General features: G+C 25.9%; 1 protein-coding gene across 2 annotated transcripts in view; it reads right to left on the bottom strand.

The window, feature by feature from the left end:
• LOC126897089 (regulating synaptic membrane exocytosis protein 1) overlaps positions 1–21,423 on the bottom strand; it is an 89,050-nt gene extending 67,627 nt beyond the window's left edge. For both annotated transcript variants that reach the window (XM_050670522.1, XM_050670521.1), the window contains exons 1-2: positions 21,153–21,423; positions 586–810 (exon numbers count right to left, since the gene is read on the bottom strand). In XM_050670522.1, coding sequence (XP_050526479.1) covers positions 586–621 — 36 coding nt within the window. In that variant the 5' untranslated portion in view covers positions 622–810; positions 21,153–21,423. The remainder of the gene's footprint in view (positions 1–585; positions 811–21,152) is intronic.
• Between the last annotated feature and the right edge of the window lie 2,153 nt (positions 21,424–23,576).

The raw sequence follows: 23,576 nt of genomic DNA, 5'->3' as shown, positions 1-23,576 counted from the left end.
GACTTAAGTGTCTATTGATCATCAAGAATAAGTGTTTGATACAATATTTGATACGTGTTGTGGTCAATATAGAAAACAAAGTACAAAGAATATCAGAATGTACTTTGGTCAAAGAGAAACAAAAACATTATCCAAACTTTTTTTTCAAAATATTAATTTTATACTTTTTAATTCCAATTAAATTATATCATTTTAGTTTCATATAGTGTTCAGTAAGGTAGGAAACGGGTTTTTATTGTTCTCACTATTTGTTTAAATTGATCTGTTTCCTTACTTACTGAATTCTGTATAATTTAATTTTAAAAGTGTTGCCGTTTTAGTGCTGATGTTTGCTGTTAGTTCCTGGATGGGTGACCATACGGGAACTTTAATAGTATAATGAGGTTGCATCAAGTCTCCAGCGAGTGTCAAATCATTGTAAGATAAATCCGACCCAAATAGTTAGAATAGACATTTAAGAGATGATTTATTCAATTTAATAATTTTAGTTAATCTAACCAAGATTTGATTTGTTTTAATAAATTAATTCATAAGTTAAGTGTCTTTTGTAATTAAAAAAAAAAATTAAATCAAACAAATACTAACTTTGTTGATAAATGACATGACATTTGTAGGTATCATCTTTAATATTGTTTTTATTTATTTATTATATTTTCTCGACGCTCCAGGCCGTCGATTAGTGTTAGTCAGTCATGCAGTACTTTAGTTCAATTTTTTCATCAGATTGAGAGAGCTATGTAGCGTACGGTGATTTGATCTGCCAGAGTATTGTGTCAGCACCTCGAGGCATTTTTTCCTTGGTTATTTTACCTATTAACACATCAATAAATATTTTAATTAGAGTTATTACAAATTATTTTATATAAATATTAACACATATTTTTGAAGCGAATAAGCGTCCTTGAATTATTTTATTTGTTAAATAAAAATATATCATTAATTTCTTAGGTTGCTTTATTTTTGTTCAATATAAATCATACATTGACGTTATCTATAAGATTTTTTTTTATAAGGAGTAATGGGATAAGTGTGTCTGCTGCATATTTGGACGTGATAACATAATTATTCATTAGAAAACATTTCATCAAAGCGTTACACGCTGTTCTCTTTTAACTGTTCAAACTTTTAAGTCCGTAGCCCTATTAAATAATTCTATATTATAGAATTATTAAATATCGGGTAACATAGTCTATTATTACTCGCATAAAAAAATTAGATACCATTTGGTACATGGTCAAATACTAATATTTTCATGTGATAGATTTCAACTAAACAATTAACTACACTTGTTATCCCGTATATTTTAACAATTAGATAATATGAAATATTATTATAATTTAGTTATAAGCGATAATACACTTGCCCCAGTGCATAAATGTATTGGGGCAAGTATGCTACTAACTGTATAGATCTTATTAATTAAGAATATCATAACTTGGATTTGTTAAGAATTGACCCAACCATTAAATTTTAAATTATTTGAACTTTTTAGTATAGTTACAAATACTCTGATCGTTTTTATGATATATATATATATGGTGTTCAGTAAGTAAGGAAACGGGTTTCTATTCTTCTCAATGTTTGTAATAATTTACTTGTTTCCTTACTTATTGAACACTCTGTATATATAGAATAATAGTAACGTTATTTGGTATAATACAGTCTTTATAAGTGTGTACAATAAGTATTTTTTTAATTTTTACTTATATTGATTAACATGAAAGGAAATTTCAAATTATGAGTAATATTTATTGATTTACTAAGTATAAATTAGGTAATATTATTTTGAGATGTCTAGGATTATTAGGCAGAAAGTTTTATTTATAAAAAATAAATTTGTATACGATCAAAATATATACAATATAATATATAGAAATGTATATTTATTCACGGTGAAGTCTTATTAAAGAAGTTCTTTCAAAGGACCACTCTTGGAGCAGATATACTAATACTTTTAATAGAATATGTATTGGCATTTGCCGCCATTATACGTTTTCTCAACAAGGTTAACAGGATATCAGACGTTACAAAATATATACGTTGCCTGAAACTTTTATCAATTTGAAAATACGTTCATGCACACAATATCTAACGATTTCCATTTGATTAAAAAAAACATAAGTTTGACATCGAGAAAAAACAAGTTTATACTATACAAAACCTAATAAGAAAAAAGTGCTAAAAAAGAAGTTTATCAAGATGTTTCCAAAAAAGTAATTTTAAAGAGTATATATAAGAAAAAAATAGTTCTTTAAAAAAATTGTTTTTTTCAATCTAGTTCTTATTCCAGATAATATATGTTTTACTTATAATAGATTTTCAATTTAACATAGAACTTTTTTAATGATACAATCTTTATTACGTTTGACCACAAGTCCTATAATTCTAATAAAAAACATATGACACACTAACATGTTATGTATATACAGAGTATTCAAAAAGTAGGAAAACAGATCAATTGTTACAATAGAAACTCTTATCCTTACTTACTGAACACCCTGAATATTAAACATTACATATTAATAGTCAGCTTTGACTGCGAGTTTATTTATTTAGTTCTTTTCTTTTGAATGAAATCAATAATTTAGAGTAAAATTACACTGGCCAATTTACTGAACAATTGTATAAGACTATTCATTAAATGAATAAACCACCTAACAGTACCTTCAACCATTATCTCAATGATATATCAATAGTTACCAAAAGTTGTAAATCCAGTATGCCATACTAAAACCAAACTTATTATTTAAAAATTTATCCATTTTCCAAGTTGTGCTACTTAGGTTATAGTAAAAATGAAATTTAAAAATATCTAATCATAAAAATATGTAATCATATAAATTTGTTTCTAGACATTTAAAACTCAAAAATAATTGAAACTTTTATATGAGAATAAAGTAAACTCATAATTGAAAATTCTTCATTAAAGTTCAATATTTTCGAATTCTTATTTTTATTAACGATACATATAAATCATAGGTATAAATACAGTTTAAGTACAAACGAAATTATCAGCTTGTCGATAGAACCATAATGAATAACTTAGTTCTATATAAATGTCTTCAAAATTATTCTGAGAGTGAATTGTAAGTATAGAATGCTGTGTTATCATTAATCATTAATGCGAAATACTAAGAGCTATTTTTATAACATATACACTAAATTATCATTCTATACCATAATATTCTAGCAATACACACATCAAGCGTAAGAAGTAATGATACATCGTTTTGATAATTATAAATTAAAATTACTACTTTTCAATACTAAATATTTTACGCTATAAATTTCTTTTCAATATAAATGTATTATTGTATATACATACTTTTATTTTATAATTATCGATAGATACATAGTTTTCATTGATATTACCATACTTGTGTGTTTTCCAGTTTCTACTGTGAATTTGATACAATTTTAGGATCATTGTATTATGCTATTGTCATTTTGTCTATTTTTAATGAATGCACAACAATAATATTAAAATATTCATATAAAATTTCAATAGTTTTAGTAAAATTATTCAAAAATATTGTTCTTAATTAATTAAAATTGTTAAATATTACTCTAATAACAAGTACAATAAACCAATTAGATTATAAAAAAAAATTAATATTACCGGAATTTGGTAAACACCGAATTTTGGTAATTATCATTAATTCGATTATTACTGTAAGTATCGAAAAAATTAATATACCGGTACTTACAACTAATGGTAATTATAAATACCGTCAAATCTTAATACCAGTATTTTTTCGGTACATCGAAATATCGCCAGACCAAGTATGTAGTAAGTGTAAATACGCTCGTTCTAGAGTACGTATAAACCACCCGCAAACCATACCCGCTCTATGTATTAAAATGATTGTACTTCAATAAGAACTTGTCCTAAAATTGTTAATTATTTACCAAATATTTTAGTAAGAACAAGGCTAAAAAAATGGCTATTTTAGAGTTTTGAAAAAATTAAAAAATTTTTTTTTTTATTTATCATAAATAATAAAAAAATTTGCTTTAAACGTAGTCTAATAAACCAATAATTGTTTAAAATATTTAACAAAATGATAATTGAATTAAATGTTATAAGCTTTGTCAGTTGTGATACTCTGTTTATATATATATTTTATTTAAGTACATTATATTTATTAAAAACATTTTAACTATGTATTAAGGATCTCGTATGTTCTTCAGTTAAAAGAAGCTATTAATTAAACTTAATTTCCCTGTGCAATGGGATAAGAATACTTCTACGGTCCCTCTACCCGTCGTCAGAAGCGACTAATAAAGTTGTGTCAGGTCATAACATTTTAAAATTTTATTAAAAAGTATGAGGAGTCCTGTTCAAAACTTAAGCGGATTGTCACATTTTGGATACACGCGGGGATAACAGGTGAAAAGAAGTAAAGTAGTTAGAGACAAAGAAGGACTAAAGAACAAAGTATTTGATTGTAGCCTGACAATTTGGGCAATTGCTGTTTCACCAGTTATATGTACAGGCTTACCTAATACTTGTAATGTCAACATCATCACTCAACTTTAGGCTGGACTCATTTTAGGCGAAAAAGATAGGTACCAAGTAAAAGTAGGTACGTGTAATGTTGGAACATTAACTGGTAGAAGTAAAGAATTAGAAGAAGTCTTTAAGAGGAGAAAATTTTATATTTGTTATGTACAGCAAACTAAGTGAAAGGAAAAGAAAGGGAAATAGATGTAAGTTATAAAATAATATATTCCAGTATAACAAATACAAATAATGGTATAGGAGAAATAAGTTTTTAATGTAGAAAATGTTTATGCACTACAAGTAGAATGTTATGAAATAGACTAGGAAGTGTTTTGGAGAGAGATGGATGAGGTGATGCAAGGAATACATGTTAGTGAGGATTCGGTAGTAGGTGGAGATATGAATAGACATGTCCATAATAAGAGGAGGAGATATGAAAGAGTACATGAAGGGTATAGTTTTAGTTAGAAGGCTTGAGAAGTGAGAGGCTGGAAAAAGAATCCTAGATTTCGCTGTATCGATTGATATTGCTATCATTAATACATATTTTATATAGAGTCATCAATGAAAAAGAATAAAGCAGTCGAACCAGATGAGATACCAGTAGAAGTATCGAAAATATTAAGCGGTATTGGCATAAGGTAGTTAAAGAATATTTTTAATAAAATCCTATTAGAAGAGAAAATGCTAAAAGAATGAAGTAATAGTACTGTCGTATCAATATTTTAAGTTCGAGGAGACATACAGAAGTGTAGAAATTATAGGCGTAAAGTTTATGAGCCATAGTATGAAGATTTGGAAAAAGGTAATCACAAAAGAATAAGAAAAGAAACATCAGTTTCTCTACATTCAAGGAAGAAAAAGCTGAGTATTGTATTTATAGATTTGAAGAAAATGTATGATAGAGTATCGAGAGAGGTTTTTAAGTGGACATTAATGAGAAAAGTAGTCCCAAAAAGGTACATTTATATAAAAGCAAGTATATATGATGGCACTTGTACCCGGGTAAACAGTATGGATGAAGTAACAGAAGATTTTGGGAAGGAGAAGGAGAGAGGGAGTTCACCAAGGTTCTGCTTTAAGCCCTTAATTATTTTCTATAGTGATAGATGAAATTACTAAAGAAATACAAGAATAGGTGCCATGGTGTATGTCGTTTGCTGACGATACATACTACAGTGTTAATAGGAGAAAATAGGGAGGAAATTAATCAAAGGCTAGAATTGTGGAAATCAACTCTTAAATTTAAGAGATTAAAAATAAGTAGGAGTAATGAGAGAATGAGTATAATAGAGATGAGAATGCTTAAATTAATGAGTGAAGTGACTAGAGAAGATAGGATAAGGAACGAATATATAAGAGAGAATATAGGTGTAGCGTCAATCATGGATAAGATGAGAGTAAATAGACTTAGAAGGTTTGATTATGTTATGAGGAGAGAAGAGTCGAAAGCTGTAAGAATAGAAATGAATGTTGAAGGAAGAAGAGGTAGAAAAAGATAAAAAAAGAGGTGAAGATTGCTATTTTTTTATTTTTTTTTTTTATTTATTTATTTATTTGAATAAACGCCTGGTAGGCTCAAGTACAGGTTAACATAGTTTACATAATAATTAATATACAAAATAATTGTGATATAAATATTTAGGGGAGGTACATAAGATCAATTATGCAAAAATGTATGAATAAAAATAAATATTATTTGGACAGATTAATAATTTAAATAATAACGTTTTAGATTTGATAGATTATCAAAAAAGAAATCAAAGTTTGATGTATTACCTAATGTTAAAATTCTATTAAGTGGATTATTTTTACCATAGTTTGTGCGGTGTAATTTAATATGGAAAGTAAAGTATAACCGTGTATTATATTGGGGTACGTGAAATGATTTAGTACACCTACATAGAAATCCAAGAGTTTTAATAGCCTTAAGACTGACTTGGTCAATATGGTAGAAAATTGGAGGTTTGTTTGAAACGTGATACCTAAATCCTTTATGACATCATATTCAGGCAAAGTATTGTTGTCAATACTGTAATTAAATGCAATTTTAGATTTATTTCTAAGGAATGATACTTTAGAGCATTTCATTACATATATGTTTAGACCATTTTTTTTACACCATATTGAGAGTCTATTTAAATCTTCTTGTAGTAGATAGCAATCCTCTATACAAGATATAGTGTGATACAGTTTTAGATCATCGGCAAAAAGTTGATATTTACAGAATTTAAAACAAGTGTCTACATCCAATAAGTATATTAAAAATAACCAAGGGGACAAGTGCCCTCCTTGGGGTACACCTGATGTGACACAAATTTTAGAAGAAAGATGACCTTTTATCATTACTTGTTGAGACCGGTTAATTAAATATGAACGAAGCCAATGAACCAGACCACCAGAAACACCGACTAAATTCAGCTTGTGTATAAGAAGTTCGTGATTCACTGAATCAAATGCTTTTTGAAAGTCAGTATATAATACATCAACTTGAAGACCATCTTCAATAGGTTCTAAAATATCTGAATAAAAACAGAGAAGATTTGTTTCGGTTGATAGGCCAGATCTAAATCCATGTTGGTTAGCTGATAATACATTTTTAAATGAACGTGATATCGTTGGCTCAAATAACTGTTCAAATAATTTCGGGAAAGATGATAGTTTAGAAATAGGTCTGTAATTTATTATGGAATCCTTTAATCCCGCTTTAAAGATTGGAGTAATAAAACTATGTTTCCAACGGGACGGATATTGACCACTAGAAAGTGACCAATTAAAAATAAGAGTTATTGGAATAGACAGGGCACATTTACAAGGTTTTAACAAAATTTCAGGAATGCCATCAGGACCTGGGTTTGGTTTAGAGCTAAGTTTTTCTAATCCTGAATATATATCTGATACAGATAACTGTAATTGAGGGATATCGGTCAATTCAGAGGTAGAAATGTGATAATTATTTTTATCAATTTGAGTGGTTGAGTAGAATGAACTAAAGAATTCACTAAATAAATTAGCTATATCAGGACCATTGTTTTTTCGAATGTTATTGTATACCATTTCGGTTGGAATACTATTATCTTTTTTTTTTTTGACTTTTTATATAGTTCCAGAATAATTTTGGGTTATGAGTTAAGTTAGATTGTAAGTTTTTTATATAGAATGTATAATTTGATTTGGATTCTCGTTTACATAAAGCACGTAATCTAGAGAATTCATAGTAATACTTAATAATATTAGTTTGTTTATATAATTTATGGTTTAATTTTTTTTCATGTATTAATTTTTTAAGTTTATTACTATACCATTTAGGAAAAGTGTGTGTATTTCCACTAGATTTAGGTACAAATTTATTGATTGCTTCATATAATAATTCATAAAAAGTGTCGATGGCTGAGGATAGATTAAGTTCATTTAAGAGGATACTATTCCAGTGTAATGAACATAAATAAGCTTTCATTGCAACATAATCACCACGTGAAAAATTAAAAACAGAATTATTGTATTAAAGGGTTTTATTTTTATTTATAATTGGGCCATTTATTTGGAGAGGTGGGTGAGCTAGATCAATATTGACAATAGGAAATTTACTTTCTAGGACACCAAGGTCACATCTGTTGGATAATACTAAATCTAATATATTTCGGTGAAAGTTTTTTATAGAATTATGTTGATATAATTGAATTAATGCCACTGACTCTTGAATTATGTCACTTTTGCTGCTTTTTAGGCCTTTAATGACAGAGTAGGTACTAGAATTTTCCCAGGAGATACCAGGTAAATTAAAATCACCAGCTATTATAAGAATACTATCTGGATACTGAATACTTAAGTTTTCAAGTTCGGTACAGTATTTTTGGAAATAATCAATAGAGCTATTTGGTGGAATATAACATGAATGGATTATAATATTTATATTAGTGATGTTGATCATTACTAATAGTTGTTCACAATCTATGAATGAGGAAGGAAGGGATCTGGAGGAATATTTTTTATGAATAGCTATTAGGACTCCACCGCCTCTACTATGGACGCTATTAAAAGTATTACGGTCTAATCTAAATATTTTATAATCTATCAAACCTAGTTCAACGTCATTTACATTGGAATCGAGCCAGGTTTCTGTTAGTATTATATAATCAAAATGGTTTAAACTAGGCATATTTAAATTTACATTTACTAATTTAGTTTTTAGACCACGGACATTTTGGTAATAACCACATAATATATTACAATTTATGTTACTAAGATTATTATTTTGATTTTTATGTTTTATGTTATATTTTGAGATGTTTATTAGTTTTTTCTAACCAATGTTGGCTATCCGTCAACGAATTTTATGAACCAGGTACTCTCTGCTGGGTTAGAATTTCTATGATCGCGTTCTTTTTTTAATGAAGATAAAATTTCTCTTTGGTATGAAGTGAGATCTGTAGTTATCCATATATTTTTCCATTCAGGTAATGATAGCAACAATCTTTTGATTTTAAGGACTGATTTTACCGCCTCGGTAGATTCAAGCTCTATTGGCCTAGATTTATTAGTTTGGTTACCAATTCTAGTTACGGAAGAGGGACGAACCTTCAGATTTAACTTGTTCAATAAATCTTCAAAGAATGTTTTATCATTATTTGTCGAAACCGGTGTATTGAAAATGATTATATTTTTAGATTTGGATTCTCTTTCCTTAATTTCACGAATAATATCTATTGGTGAGAAATAGAATTATTAATTAGTAAGGAGTTTGACCGAAGAGTGTCTAATTCTTTTTTAAGTTCTATATTTTCATTTTTAATTAATAATATATCAGCTGCAAGAAATTCAGTTTTTTCAAGTATTCTTTCAGAGGTTTTTTCTGGAGTGAAAAGTTTTGATTTAATTAATTGAATTTCTGAATGTAAACTTTTGAGAGAGCTCATTATATCATTAATTGAGTAATCGCCTAAATTTTTAGTTTTTGGGTAGGACGATAAAAGATTTTTATTAGGTGGAGACTTCGGCATGATTTGATTAAGATAAAATTTTAATGAAACCCAAAATTTGACAAAAATACGAAATTTAAATGTATGTTACAACGCAATTAATATTTGTTCAATATAATTTTGTTCGTAAATAAATTAAACTGGTTACTCACAGATTAATCTTAACGTTTGGCGTATGTATTAGATAAAAGGTTAAAAATACAAAATAATAACAATAGATCGATACGCGTTGTCGAACGATAGATATCTGGTACTCGATAAACTAATACTTTGTAATTACGATGATTACAAACTAGATAAGAGAGCGTAACGGTGTCGTACAACGTCCACTCTGTACGACGGTATGTACTGTACTGTTATTGAATGTGATATGAGGACGGTTGATGTAATTGTAAATGATGTGCGAGATCATGTCAAGTAAAAGTTTAGGATAAAGTTTGCCGATTTTAAGTAATTGAGATAAAAGCTAGGAAAAGAAGAAAGATTAATTAAACTTAAATTTTTCGAATCTCATAATACATTTTATTTGAATACACTAATCAACCGTTGGTATTTGATAAGATATCTAGAAATAACAAATAAAATGTTATTTAAAAGTGATAATTCAATCAAAAATAATGACAATCAATACCGAATTTTAATGTACAAGTTATGCACAATACATTATGAGATAAGTAAAACTTATTTAAATCAAAATAAAACTTGTGAAATCTACAACTTTTTTATTTTTTCCCATTATCATGATAGAAGAGTGAGTTAATATTATGAAGAAGACAGAACTTTGCAAAATGGCAAATCTCTAGCATGACAACCAAAATTAATTACAATTTTCAATTGACTAATGACAGCAACTTAACTTCACTATTTCAATATGTGTGCATACTACTATTGGCGTACTTGAATATTATAATATTATTTTACAATGCAGAATGTATAATAAAGTCGACAATGGGTATAACAATTGTTATACAATATTGTTCAAAGTTTATACAAAATGATTACTAAGTGTTTCTCCTCCAATGAATAATTAAAAAACTAATTATAAAGAATAATGTCTAATTGATACTTAATTTTATTTTTTTATCTAATTCATAAAACCTTATATAATCTGCAAATATAAAAATAAATACTATTACCTTTCTACTTGCAATATTTTTCAAATATTTAATCATTTAATTTCAAAACAGTTTATTTACTACTAGTTTATTAGGAAAACTACTACTTAGATAGCTCCTATTATATTGAAAAACGTCCTTATTTTGTTACACTTTTTCCGATATTAGTTTATATTATAAAGCTAAAATTATCAATTTATTGAAAAAATAAATAATTATTAATGAATTGATAAATTTATTCAATATAATCAAAGAGTATTAAACTTAAATGTTTGCAAAGCAATAGAAAGTTATAAGTTTGGATTTACAATTTTTCAAATCCAATACTTTATGCTTATATATTTCATTTTATTAATAACTAAAACACCATAAATACAGGTTTTTGTTTAGTCTTGTTATTTTAGGATAAGAAAAAAGTAGAATACTCAAAATATTCGTTTATTATATATAAATAATACAACTTTTATAAAAGCTATTATTAATTAAATGTTTACAACATGTAATGAAATTATAGTAATAAGCCGCCAAATCAAACAGCCGAAAGTATTAATTATATAATCTGCTCATAAATAAAAACTTAAGTTAAATCTTAAACGCTATTCCAACTATTTTAAAAGTGAACTTGAATGAAGTTATAAATATTAAAATTCGCTCAAACTAATATTACATAACTTATTTTATGTTAAAAACTTTTGTATTTGTTTTATCTTAAACATTAAAATTCAAATAAATTATTTGGAATAGATTAAGCCTTAAGCACATGACATAATTTAGAATAACAAATAAATCATATATTATTTCGTTTTGTTTTTAACCAGACAAATTAAAAATAATTTTATTAAGATAAAGTTTAAATCAACAGAAAAATAAATTTCAATAGTATCATAATCAATTTTTTACGTCTTGATCCTGTAAAAACATCATTTTTCAATTGACATGTCATAAGTTTTTGAGTTATGACAAACCTAAACGTAAAGTTACTGAATTAATGTTAACTAAGAATATTTTCAAATCAGCAAAAAAGTATCTTCAGAATACAAAAATCAAACCTCCTAAAATATATTGATATGATTCACTAAAAATTAACCTTTTTAACATCAAAAGCATAAAAATTACTGTCAATACTAATTTAGCAGTTGTCTAAAAGCAACTAACATCAATATCAAACACAAATTAAAATCGTTTTGTTTTTAACTATTAATATCAACAAGTTATAAAGAAATGTTTAATTTATTATTGCTCTCAAATAATACATTTTACAAAAATACTTTAATATTTTCACTCAAATAAAGATTTTTCTTAACAAATATATTTTATTAATTACCTAAATTTAATAATGAATCAATAAAAAACAATTTTTATAATAATACAAATAAATTAAATCGAGTTCGTGTTAAACCATAAACTAGAGTAGTTCGAGAAAATGCAGTTGTTAAGAGCGATTAATCACCTTGAAGTACCCAAATAAGTAAGAAAAATCCTACCCGACTACAAAAACAGTATTTACGACAGAAGATTCGCCAGCGGGTTGATGTTTAAGGAAAAGGATGTCGAACGAAGCAGACAAGATAAACCACAAAGAATTGGATTAAACACAATGAATACTGCATTCTAACTCTGAAGGAAGTTGAACCAAACCACTATTTAAATAGATTTTGAGACTATACAGTATGTGTCGAGGGTATTGTAATTTAATCAAAATTGAAACCTTTTCTATTACGAATTTTAGACAACTTTAATAACATCATGGTATGTCAAATACGAAATCATGAATTATTTTTTCCAAGTTATCAAAGTAGAAATGTTAAGTAAATAACACTTCAAAACGTGAAATTAGTACAATTTAAAAAAAACCAGCATAGTGGGGTTGTGGCACAGTTGGGACAAGTATAGATGACATCTGACAGTAATTAAAATCACTATCCTAAAAAACGCTTCAATGTAAATCTGTAGATAGTGTTTAATTTAAAAAATTGGTGGATTATTCCAAAAGTAACATGATCTTCCATATCCTGATTACAAGTTTTATGATTTATAAATGTAATACACGTATAAATATTTATTATAGCAATTAAATATAGTATGAAATTAATGTTTAATAAATTAGTATTGTAATTTTTACGGGTAAATTATAAAGTAGTTATTACTTTTATGGCAATCGTATATAAAAGTTGCAATACTTAAAAAAAAATTATTTGTTATTTATAAATAAATTTACTGGTCTACAAGGAATTTTCATCCGAGACTAAAGTATACTTTTCTAAACCCATTTTTGCGCCGATTTAGAGTTTCGCATGTGGTTTAAATAATAACAAAACCCTTATTAATTAACAAATATTTACTTTTGATTATTAAGTAACGTATGAATAATCAATAAATATATTTTAATTAAAAATAAGTTAAAAGTTCTACTTTCTATACGAATTTTTAAGTTTTAAACCCCCCCTGTATAAATGAAAATGGTCCGATTTAAAAAAATATTTTTAACGTATCGTTGACAGAAATTGGTTCGATAAAAAGTGAGAAAAAGTGGTAACACACACAACACTAAAAAATCAAAAAAATCTCATAGTAAAATTAATACATTCTCAGCTTTGCATCGAAGCTAAAAATATGTGGATATTTTTGTAAAGAGTACTAAAATATACAGAGTAATTTTGTATACAAATATAGGTGAATTATTTAGTTTATTGTATATCAAAAAAAACCTAAAACAACATAATAGACGCCCTTTAATTTTTTGTGCTCAATTAATCAACCGATGACCGTATATCACATCATTTTACGATTCTTTCTTTATTAAAGTAGAAAATACACAATAAGTATTTATGAGCTTATATAAATTCAAATACATTATTGAATTGTCAACGAAAAAAGTATACTCCATTAATGTAACTTTTAGAATCAATGTCATGACTAGATTTATGGTATGAATTTAGTATATCACTGTTCAATTAATTTACACTTATCAATAAGGTTATCATAAATTTCACTGAATATTATTTTTGAACAATATTTTAAATATGGATTGAGATACATTAATTAGCATAATAAGATATTATTCACAAGCTCTTCAATAAATCTTGATAAACACTTATATCTTATTAAAATATAGGAATAAAATGTATAATAAATAAGTAGTTCTATAATTATCAATAATCATCTTTTTTACTTTTTACACGATAATACTATAAAAGTATTTTATAAATTAAAATAATTAACGTCATTAAATTCATAAATTGAAATTATTTATGAAATTTTATTAAATACTAAATAACGGAATATGATGATTATCAGTTGACTTACAGAAATAAAATGGATCTTACAAATTTATAGTAATAAACCACGACGTTAAAAAACTTCTAAGCAAATCTTTTATTATATTTTTCTTTGTTTACTATTTACGTAATAGTAAAGTTATTAGAATCTCATAACATTGTTAAAAATTAAGTTCCTCTTAATATCAGTTATTATTACCTATAATTATTAATCGTGTTATATATTATGAGTAATTAAAATGATTAAAAATATCTACAAATATTTTTATTTACCTAAAAGAGAAAGAAAAACTATTAAAATAGCTCAAAAGTACAAAATACGAGGTGTGATCAAAAAATACCCGGACTGTGTTAATAATATTTATATCAATTAAGATAACGAAATCCCGATAATTTAATTCGATAAAGTAACTTATAACGAGAATTTGAGCATTGGTTTGAAATCGATAACAATATTTATTTTTATTTTATGGCATTTTTACGAAAACATGTTTCAGTCATGCGTCGATTTTTGAAATGGAAACAATAGAACAACGACGTGTGTGTGTAAAATTTTGTTTTAAATTAGGGAAAAGTTCTAGTGAAACTTTTGAAGCAAGCTTTTGGAGATGATGTTCTGTTTCGGACAACATGTTTTGAGTGGTTTAAACGGTTTAAGGAAGGTAGGTCATCCACTAAGGATAACGAACGATCTGGTAGACCATCGACCAGTAAAACAAATGAAATTGTTGCTCGTGTTCGTGAAATTATTCGAAATAATCGTCGATTAACTATCAGAGAAGTTGCAGAAGACGTCGGAATATCTTATGGTTCTTGCCAAAAAATATTAACCAAAGAATTGGGCATGAGCCGAATTGCAGCCAAATTTGTTCCTCGTCTCTTAACCAATGAACAAAAACAAAACCAAACCACTCAAAAACACCTCGTATGCACTAAAAGTTTTTATGTTTGTACTCTGAGATGTATGAATCTGTTTTTGTGTTGGACAAGCTATTCGGTTAAGTAACAAAAAAAAATTATGCAAATGCTACAAACTCCTAATCCTAGTGATAAATAAGCAATTTAAAAAAAATTAAGAATTATATTATTATTGTAAATAATTTACGCCATATTGCTAGACATTAATATAAATACAAGTGTATACATTAAACATTAATATAATACAATTGCGAAGACACATGGTAACGACATTAGAAAGTAGTACTCTTATCAAAATAGTCTTTTCATTAAAAATAGTCAAATAAACAACTACAAACTATATACATAGATATTAACATATATATAATAGGTATGTTTTCCAATATAGGGTAAACGGTAGCCACTTTGAATGTTTTTAGATGTTAAATAAATATAATTTTACTCACATTCCTTTATAATATTATGAACAATATAATTTCATAATAGAGAGTTCTTTAAACAAAATATTTTAGCTTCGATACAAAGCTAAAACGGTATTGGTTTTGTGATGGTGTGTGTTTTATTTTATGTCTGTCCATGAAAATTTACAACTCACACTGGACCGTAATTTTAATAACCAAAACATCAAACGAACCCCATTTTAATCTAGTTCAACCTACCAACATCAAAAATGTTAATAACCACCTAAATTTTAGACATTTAGAAAATATCTCAGAATATTAAAATGCCATTTTTATGGAGTCTTAAAAATGGCATTTTAAAATTTTTGTCTGCATTTAAAATTGCTATTAATTTTTTTTTTAACTCTGATCGAAATTAAATCTTAATAAAATATACAAGTGATAATAAGTTTTCTTTTTAATGTAATTTTTGTGATAATCCGATAAAAAAATAGGAAAACTTTGAAAGAAACCACCCATGTTAATTTTTGTTTTCAACTCAATTTTTGAAATTACTGTGGAAGGTTTGATAATATTTATCCTAAAAATAGTTAAAGCAACAAAATAAAAAAAAAAATGTTTGTCCTCACGATTATTCTACTATAAGAAATCACAGTATAAATTATTACAATTTCAATTAAGCAAATAATTTAACAAGCATTTAATATTCGAGTAAAATTAAAAAAATAGAAATATTATAACTATAAATATAAAAATTTGCGAAATTTAATAAATTCGCATTAAAGCGGATTTTATGACAGTGATTTTTATCACTGTCAGATATCACTTATACTTTCCTAACTCATCCGTGTTAGCACTATGCCGCAATATTAACAATCTTTAAATATAATTATACTGTATCAAAATCGTTCGACTACATATTTAGCTACACAATAGAAAAACATAATTTTTAACTAAATATACTCACTAATATTTCAAAATCAACAGAAGCAAATATATGAACCATTTAGTTTACTTTTTTTTATACTATGACAAACCCATAAAATTCTGTAATAGATCTTATTAAAAAATAATGTCTTTTTCCATCTTTACTTAGTTTGAAAAAAAGAAGAAAAGTACTACTAAATCTAAATCTAAAATATATATTTAATTATACTTCGTTTCATAACGTGCTTAAAAGTACATTTTTGATTTTTAAGTAGTTTTTACACAACATTCGAAATGTATTGCAAATTGCCGTAGTAAATCAAGAAACGTTTCAAACATTAGTTATTTAATTAACAATTATAATATGAGTTTTAAACTATATAATTTTTTTGAAAATATGGAATAAAGACAGAGTATTTAATTTTTATGACAAGTAATTTGTAGTGCTAATCTTTGTTCATTTCAAACGAATAAAGATGAATTATAATTGAGCGTAAATATTTTTCTTTGTTTTCCTAATAATTAACATAATACTATCCCGTTACATTACCACGTGATCGGCTTCTCGCAAATTAATCATAATTTGTAATGTGGCGCAACAGCCAAGACGTTATTTATGTTGATAATAAATGGCGAAAATCTCTATTATATGAACTTACATAATAATATTGTTATCACTATTTATGCAATAGCAAACAATGACACCTATGTAATTATTCTCAGGTTGAAATTGAATTCAAACGCCCACTTTAGAAGCTGATAGCAATTAGTAAAGAGCCATTAACAAGACAATGGCAAAATTAAATTTTGCAGCCTCATAATTTTTTCGCCGAAATTCTTCAACCTGTGTGAATGAAAAGGTGTATATCTACGCGTCAGAAAAAAACAACTATTACTTTTTAAGTTCTATGGATCAGTATAAATTATTCATGCACTTCGGGTTAAGTCTACCGGGTAAAAGAGAACGGCGATAAGGAAAGACAATCGGGAGCACCCGCATTTCGATCATTACAAAACAGTTTTCCACGCAGGTTTAGGTTGACGCAACAGACTTTATGTTTGCTTTGCTTTCTCTCCCCCAACCCTCTTATAGACAAACAAGATTTCCAGTGTTACCAACTATATCACCTTATGAAGTGTTTTTCGATATAAATACTTAAATAATAGTTTGAAAATGGCAAGAGAAGTTTCAAATAATAATTGAATTGTAATTGATAAAATGAATCAGTATTTTTTAAAAATAAAATAAATAAAGCAAAACTGTACATGGATTTTTTTGTCATAAAATTTAAATCCTCCTTCTAAAAAATAAAAACATAATGCATGACAAAACCTACTGTTCATACTAGATAGAAAATATAAAAAAAATCGGAAGAAAATTGATATTTCAAATAAATAATCCAAGATAAAAATATAAAGCCCAAAATAATTAAAATATTTCAACCTGAAATAGTATTACAGTGTTCTTCTTTAATCGTCATTTTCTTCTTCAATGCGTATAAAACAAAGATTTACCTTTAAAAGGTAAAAAAATTTCTTTATTATATATTCTTAATATTGTTTATTTATAAACAAAATATAAATGTAAACTTGAAAATTCTTTTAATTTTTTGAAATACCAGAAAATATATATAAAGTAATTTGTTAATTTTTTTTAAAGATTTTAAATGATAATTGTGTTTGCATTTTTTTCAATAAATATAATTTTTAATTTCTAGTAGAAAACTTTTTCTAAAAAAAAGTTGTATACTGACTATACTAAATGTTAAGATGACTGAAAAGTATATATTTATTAAAATGTGTAAGCCACATATTCAATAGTATTTGAATATATATTCTAAATATATTATATTCATTATAGGACTTCGAGTCATTAATAAATTTAAGCGTTAAAATAGTGACTCCTTTTTTTAACAAACCCGTCATCGATGATAAGGGAATTGGTATAGTTTCCGCTTTCGGCAACAAGTTGACGTAATACTTGTTCCGGAAACCTTATAAAATCAAATTCCTTACACATTATTCAATGGTAGAAGGTTATATTTTAGCTCTGGGCCGAATACCAGTCAGAATGGTTGTTTTGGGAATACCAATTAAATAAACTCAAAGACGTTCGACCTGACAAACAAAATCGATCACAGTACAAATGAAAATTTTTCAAATATTAAGTGACATTCATATAGGCATAAAATGAACTAAATTTTTGTGAGATCTAACATAACTTTATTAAATATTAATAAAGTATTAATATTATAATATAAATAAAGTATAAATTAATAACTTAATTTAAATAAATAAATAAATGGTTGTTTTAATAATTCAATTATTAAAAAATAAGTTACGTAAATTTAAATTAATTTTGCGAATATTAAGTTTATTTCTTAAAATGTAATTCTAATTATTTTAAAAATGATTATAAATTATTTATATCCTTGTTTTAGAATGGTCACCACTTTTAAATTATTAAATGTGATGAGCCAAAAATAAAAATTATTAAAAACAAAAATTGTATTATGATAAAATACAAATGGAATAACTCAAAGGATTAAACGTTAACCATAATAAACATTTTGTTAATACAGTTGAGTAATTTATCATACCTTCATGGAGTATGAAATTTGAAATTTGTAATTAACATCCTATATAATTATAATGAAATTTCGATAAAAATAAATAAGTACAAATAAGTATTTGTAGTAATTATTATTATAATAATATTGGTAGTATGTTAAATTAAATTATTTGGTAGTATTTATGAAACAAAATAACTGACATCAATAAACAAAAATATTACTCATTTCGCAATGTGTGTATCAATATAATACATTAATTTATACATAACTAAAGTAGCATAATTAAAAACAAATATTCAATTTATGATATAAAATGTTTTGCAAAGAATTAACTTAAAACAGTATTATAAAAATACATAAACTACACTTGTAAAGTAAAATTTGTATGTAAAAGTTTTATTTATATAAAATGTATTACTTTGTTTATGATTTTCTTAAAATAATTTGGACTTTGAAATCAAAAAAATATATATAACCTATTTTTGCTATTATGTAATTTATTTTTTATTCCAAGCTTCGGCAAGATGTGTCATCATTTGCTGTCACCTAACAATAAAAGATAGCTCATTCCTATCGTTCATATATTTTCTCCTTGTGCAGTAAGTATGCGGCTTTTTAAGTCATTCGTTTACATTAATCATACTTAAACTTAAATCATGTATCACATACGCAAATGATTATTATACTTCTAATGGTGTACTATTCATTTGATACTTTACATGCCAAATAAGTGAATGGAAAACAGAATTTTTATATTAATTTTACTCTCATTTATTAAATTTATAGTTTACTGTTTCGGTTTTGGTCCAACAATTATGTGCTTTACTTGTGTTTCTATAAAGTTTTAACTCCTCGAACTTAATATTTTAAATGTACTACGTACAAGTAATTATATTTCTTATATTAAAAAATATCATACAATACATAAATATTCAAAAATCACTTTTTCATTTATACAAAAAATATACTACTGAAAATACGATTTCATCATGTTGATTTATTTATACTTGTAATTTTATTTCAAATTAGATTCCAATTATAAGTATTATAATTTTTAAGAGATCTTTTTAATTTACACTTGTAGTAATATGATTAAACATTTTTTTTCCCTAAAAGTCTTTAACATGGTTTATTTTATATTTAAAAATGCTGATCTTTATATGTGTAACTATCATATTTATTGTAAGTTTGAAATTAAAACCTGTGCATTTATCAGATAAAAAAATTTGTTTTACAATTACTCCACTTCACTCAATTAGGATTTCAATTTTTAATTTTTTTGTTCACTTTAAAGGAAACTAAAACTTTTATGTTTGAATAATATTACTAGATTTTTTTTTATTTTAATTTACTCCGAACTTTGATATTTTTTTTTTATTTAATCATAACTTCAACAAAAAATTGCGCATAATTATTTTAAAAGCGACATTAATCCTCAAAAAAAAAAAGTTGTAGATTTCATAAGAGGAAAGAAATATGATCCAGTATTTTTATAATTCTAATAATTAACATTACGGCAATAAATTACGTATAAAATTAGACCCTAAGTAATTATAGTACTAAATTTAACAACAGATACATAATGATAGAAAAAACAATTTCAATTGTTTATAAACGTTGGCAGAGGTTTCACATAAGAACGAAAAAAATGTTACATGTTCCTTAATGATTGCAGTTATAAAACTTCTATAATAACATTAGCTAGAAGACCTACACATTTTCCAAGGGCTTCATTAATATTAAATATCTAACGTAAATCGTTTCATCAAGTAAAGTAAGAAGATAATTTCAAAACTATTTTCATGTAAATATGACTTAAGCTTATAAAATATGTATGAATAAAAATATAAGCATGGTCATAGTTTAAAGAATATTGATGATTTCTTATAATTTTTTCATGTAACCCTTCATCTAGTAATCTTAAAAATAAACAGAAAATTTTTAAAATAATTATTTTGAGGGTGAATTTTCCTCTATTATATTCCCTCAAACGCGACTGAAATAACAAATTTACTAGTGACATTGAGAAAATTACTAAAACACAGCATTATTAAACTTAAATTTTTAAATAATTGTTCACTATATAATCATAAATAATAAACTTAGAAGCATATTACCAAAAGTATATACATTTATAAATGTTTATAAAAATATACAAAAAAATATCTAAAAAATATACACAAACGTATATTAAGGAAATTTCGCTTATAAAATTAATAATAAATATGCATACACTAATAATAGTATAATATTCTTAAAGACTATTTATAATTAATATGGAAATTAAATTTTCTGTTTTAAAAAAACATAAATTAACTTAATTAAAAAATACTTTTACGCTAAACCTAAATATTTTGTGCATGCAACCATATCATCCCTAACAATTCTTATAAGTGTATTTGACCTACGTGCATGGACAAATAAATTACTTATTATGTTTAAGTTTTAAAGACTTACGATGGATGATCGTTGAAACGAATGTGTCCGGCGGTCGTCAGATGGCCGGAGACGACGACGAATAGTGTGTAATTGTTGTTTCGTGTGTGTACGGCGTCCACTGAACACTTGTTGCGGGCGGGGACGGAAAGGGTGGGACGAACGAAAACGGCGAGATGTCCACTCGTCGGTTTGACTCGGCCGGTACGCGACAACTACCACAACGGCGCGGGTACCCAAAAGCCGCTGACAACTCTACGGCGGTAGCGGACGGACGCCTCGTCGCCGGCAGATAGAGCTTCAAAGGGCAACAACGTTGACTTCAGCGTATAACCATCACATCCTCTGCTTCTTATTATCACTTGCCTCCACTCTGCTGTTGTCGCCTCTTAGGTATTTTTCCGAGTGAAATTTTCATTTGTCGTAATTGCTTAATTACCAAGAGGGCTTATACTTCCATACTTTAACTACCATAAATAACAAACTCCCATTGTTAATTTATTTTTTTTATTATGACTATTTTCCACGGTTTATAGCAAAGTATACCACCAGGGTCTGGTCTATTTTTAATTCTAGGCATTTATGAACCAAACTACCCCTTTAACATAATATATAATTTTTAAAAACTAGTTCAAATGTTGTTATCAGTCAGTCATTAGCTTAGTTAGATCATTTTCTAATCTGTAATTTGATTAAAAATATGTCTCCATTTAAAAACAAAGTTGATACTATTTTAAAAGAAGATAGCATACATTTTTTTTTAACACGCTTATATTAGTTTCACATGTATGTTGTTTGTTTGTTTGTTGTATGTTGTAAGTTTGTAATTTAAATTATAGAACGAAACTATTATTATCTGAATTAAAATTATATCATGTTTTATATTTTTAAAGATATTGTTTGAACCGTAGTTAAACAATCACCATTTTAATATATCATTAATGTTATTATATATTATATTATTAATATACATAATTATACTAATGATGACGTCACGCAGGCAAATGAAAAATTCTTAAAATCCATTTACTTTTATTTTCAGGTAATTGTTTTGTTGGCTATAAGTGAGTTACGATACTCATGAATTTTACTAATTCACTAGTAAATATATAATACTAGAAATGATGTAGACGAAAAAATAAAACGCTAGATCACTGAAAATTTTCTCTTCAATAATTTGGTAAAAATTTATACATATCAAATAAAGTCCCGCGAAAAACATGTTTGTAAATGTTTTTCTGTTTAGCATCCTCTTAAATTGCTTTTTGATTAATCGAAAAAATTTTATTAGGTAATTTTACTATTTAAAAATTAAAGTAAAACGATACACTATTTTGAGATCGTTTTTATTAATTTCAATCTTCAGACACATCAGCTTAAAGTATAATAAAATTCTTAATATTTCAGTATAAATTATAGATTAAATTTTAGCCTACACGTAAAAAGTAATTACTATTACGGTTCACGGAGATTATACGTCTTGTGAATATTAAAACTGTCGATAGGGGAAATGTTTTTATAAAATATACCTCATAACAAATAGCTAATGTAATTGCGTGATATTTATAGATTAGATTAGTCGCCGATAATAAAAAAAAATTATAACCTCTGCAAAAACAAAAGCATAATTATTGTGATAACATTCCAATCCAACTTAAACTATATGTTTAAATAAAATATTATAATATATTTGACCTACTCCGAATGTTTTTAGTTCAAATATTTATTCTTGTACAATCTTTTCAAGTAATGATGCAAAATATTTTTAAACAAATTATGAATTATCAGCATAATTTAAGCAAATTTTCAGATAAAGGAAACCAAGTTTTTGTCAATACTATTTAAATGTCGTAAACTTTGGATTGGTAAAACATATTTTTTTTTTTAATGGACCATTAATTAAAAAAGGTTTTTTTATTATTTTTAAAAATTAAACTTAGTTAAATTGTTAGAAAAAGTGTTTACAATTTTTTTTATTATGTACCAGCTTAATTTTAGGAGGACAATAATATACTTCTACGACACTAAAATTAAGATTTATCTATAAAATATGTTGTAGATAAATTGCGTGAACACAATTTAAACTTGCAGAAAAATATTAATAGCAAAAATAAAAGGGAAAAAAAGTTGTAGATTCCGCTTATGTCTTTAACTATTATTTAGCTTCAATATTAAAAAACAGATCTAAAAATAAAAATATTTAAGGAAAGATTTTAAAGAGACAAATATTTTGTTCCACCCTAACTTTGATATAACAACCCAAACTTATTATATTATGGTTAATAATTCAATCACTAAGTTTGTAACTTTTATTCAAAACTTAAGTAACATTTTGTCATTAAAAATACTGATTTACATCCATAAAAGTCTTATAATTCATCCTATAATTCATTGACACTCACAAGTTAATTTTGTCGTAGGAGGTTTTTGGTTACAATAATGATT

This window comes from Daktulosphaira vitifoliae, unplaced genomic scaffold, assembly GCF_025091365.1.
Source record: "Daktulosphaira vitifoliae isolate Bord-2020 unplaced genomic scaffold, ASM2509136v1 Scaffold_1, whole genome shotgun sequence".
Lineage (NCBI taxonomy): Eukaryota > Metazoa > Arthropoda > Insecta > Hemiptera > Phylloxeridae > Daktulosphaira > Daktulosphaira vitifoliae.
Note: the sequence above shows the minus strand (reverse complement) of the source record. Positions and strands in the feature narration are given on the sequence as shown.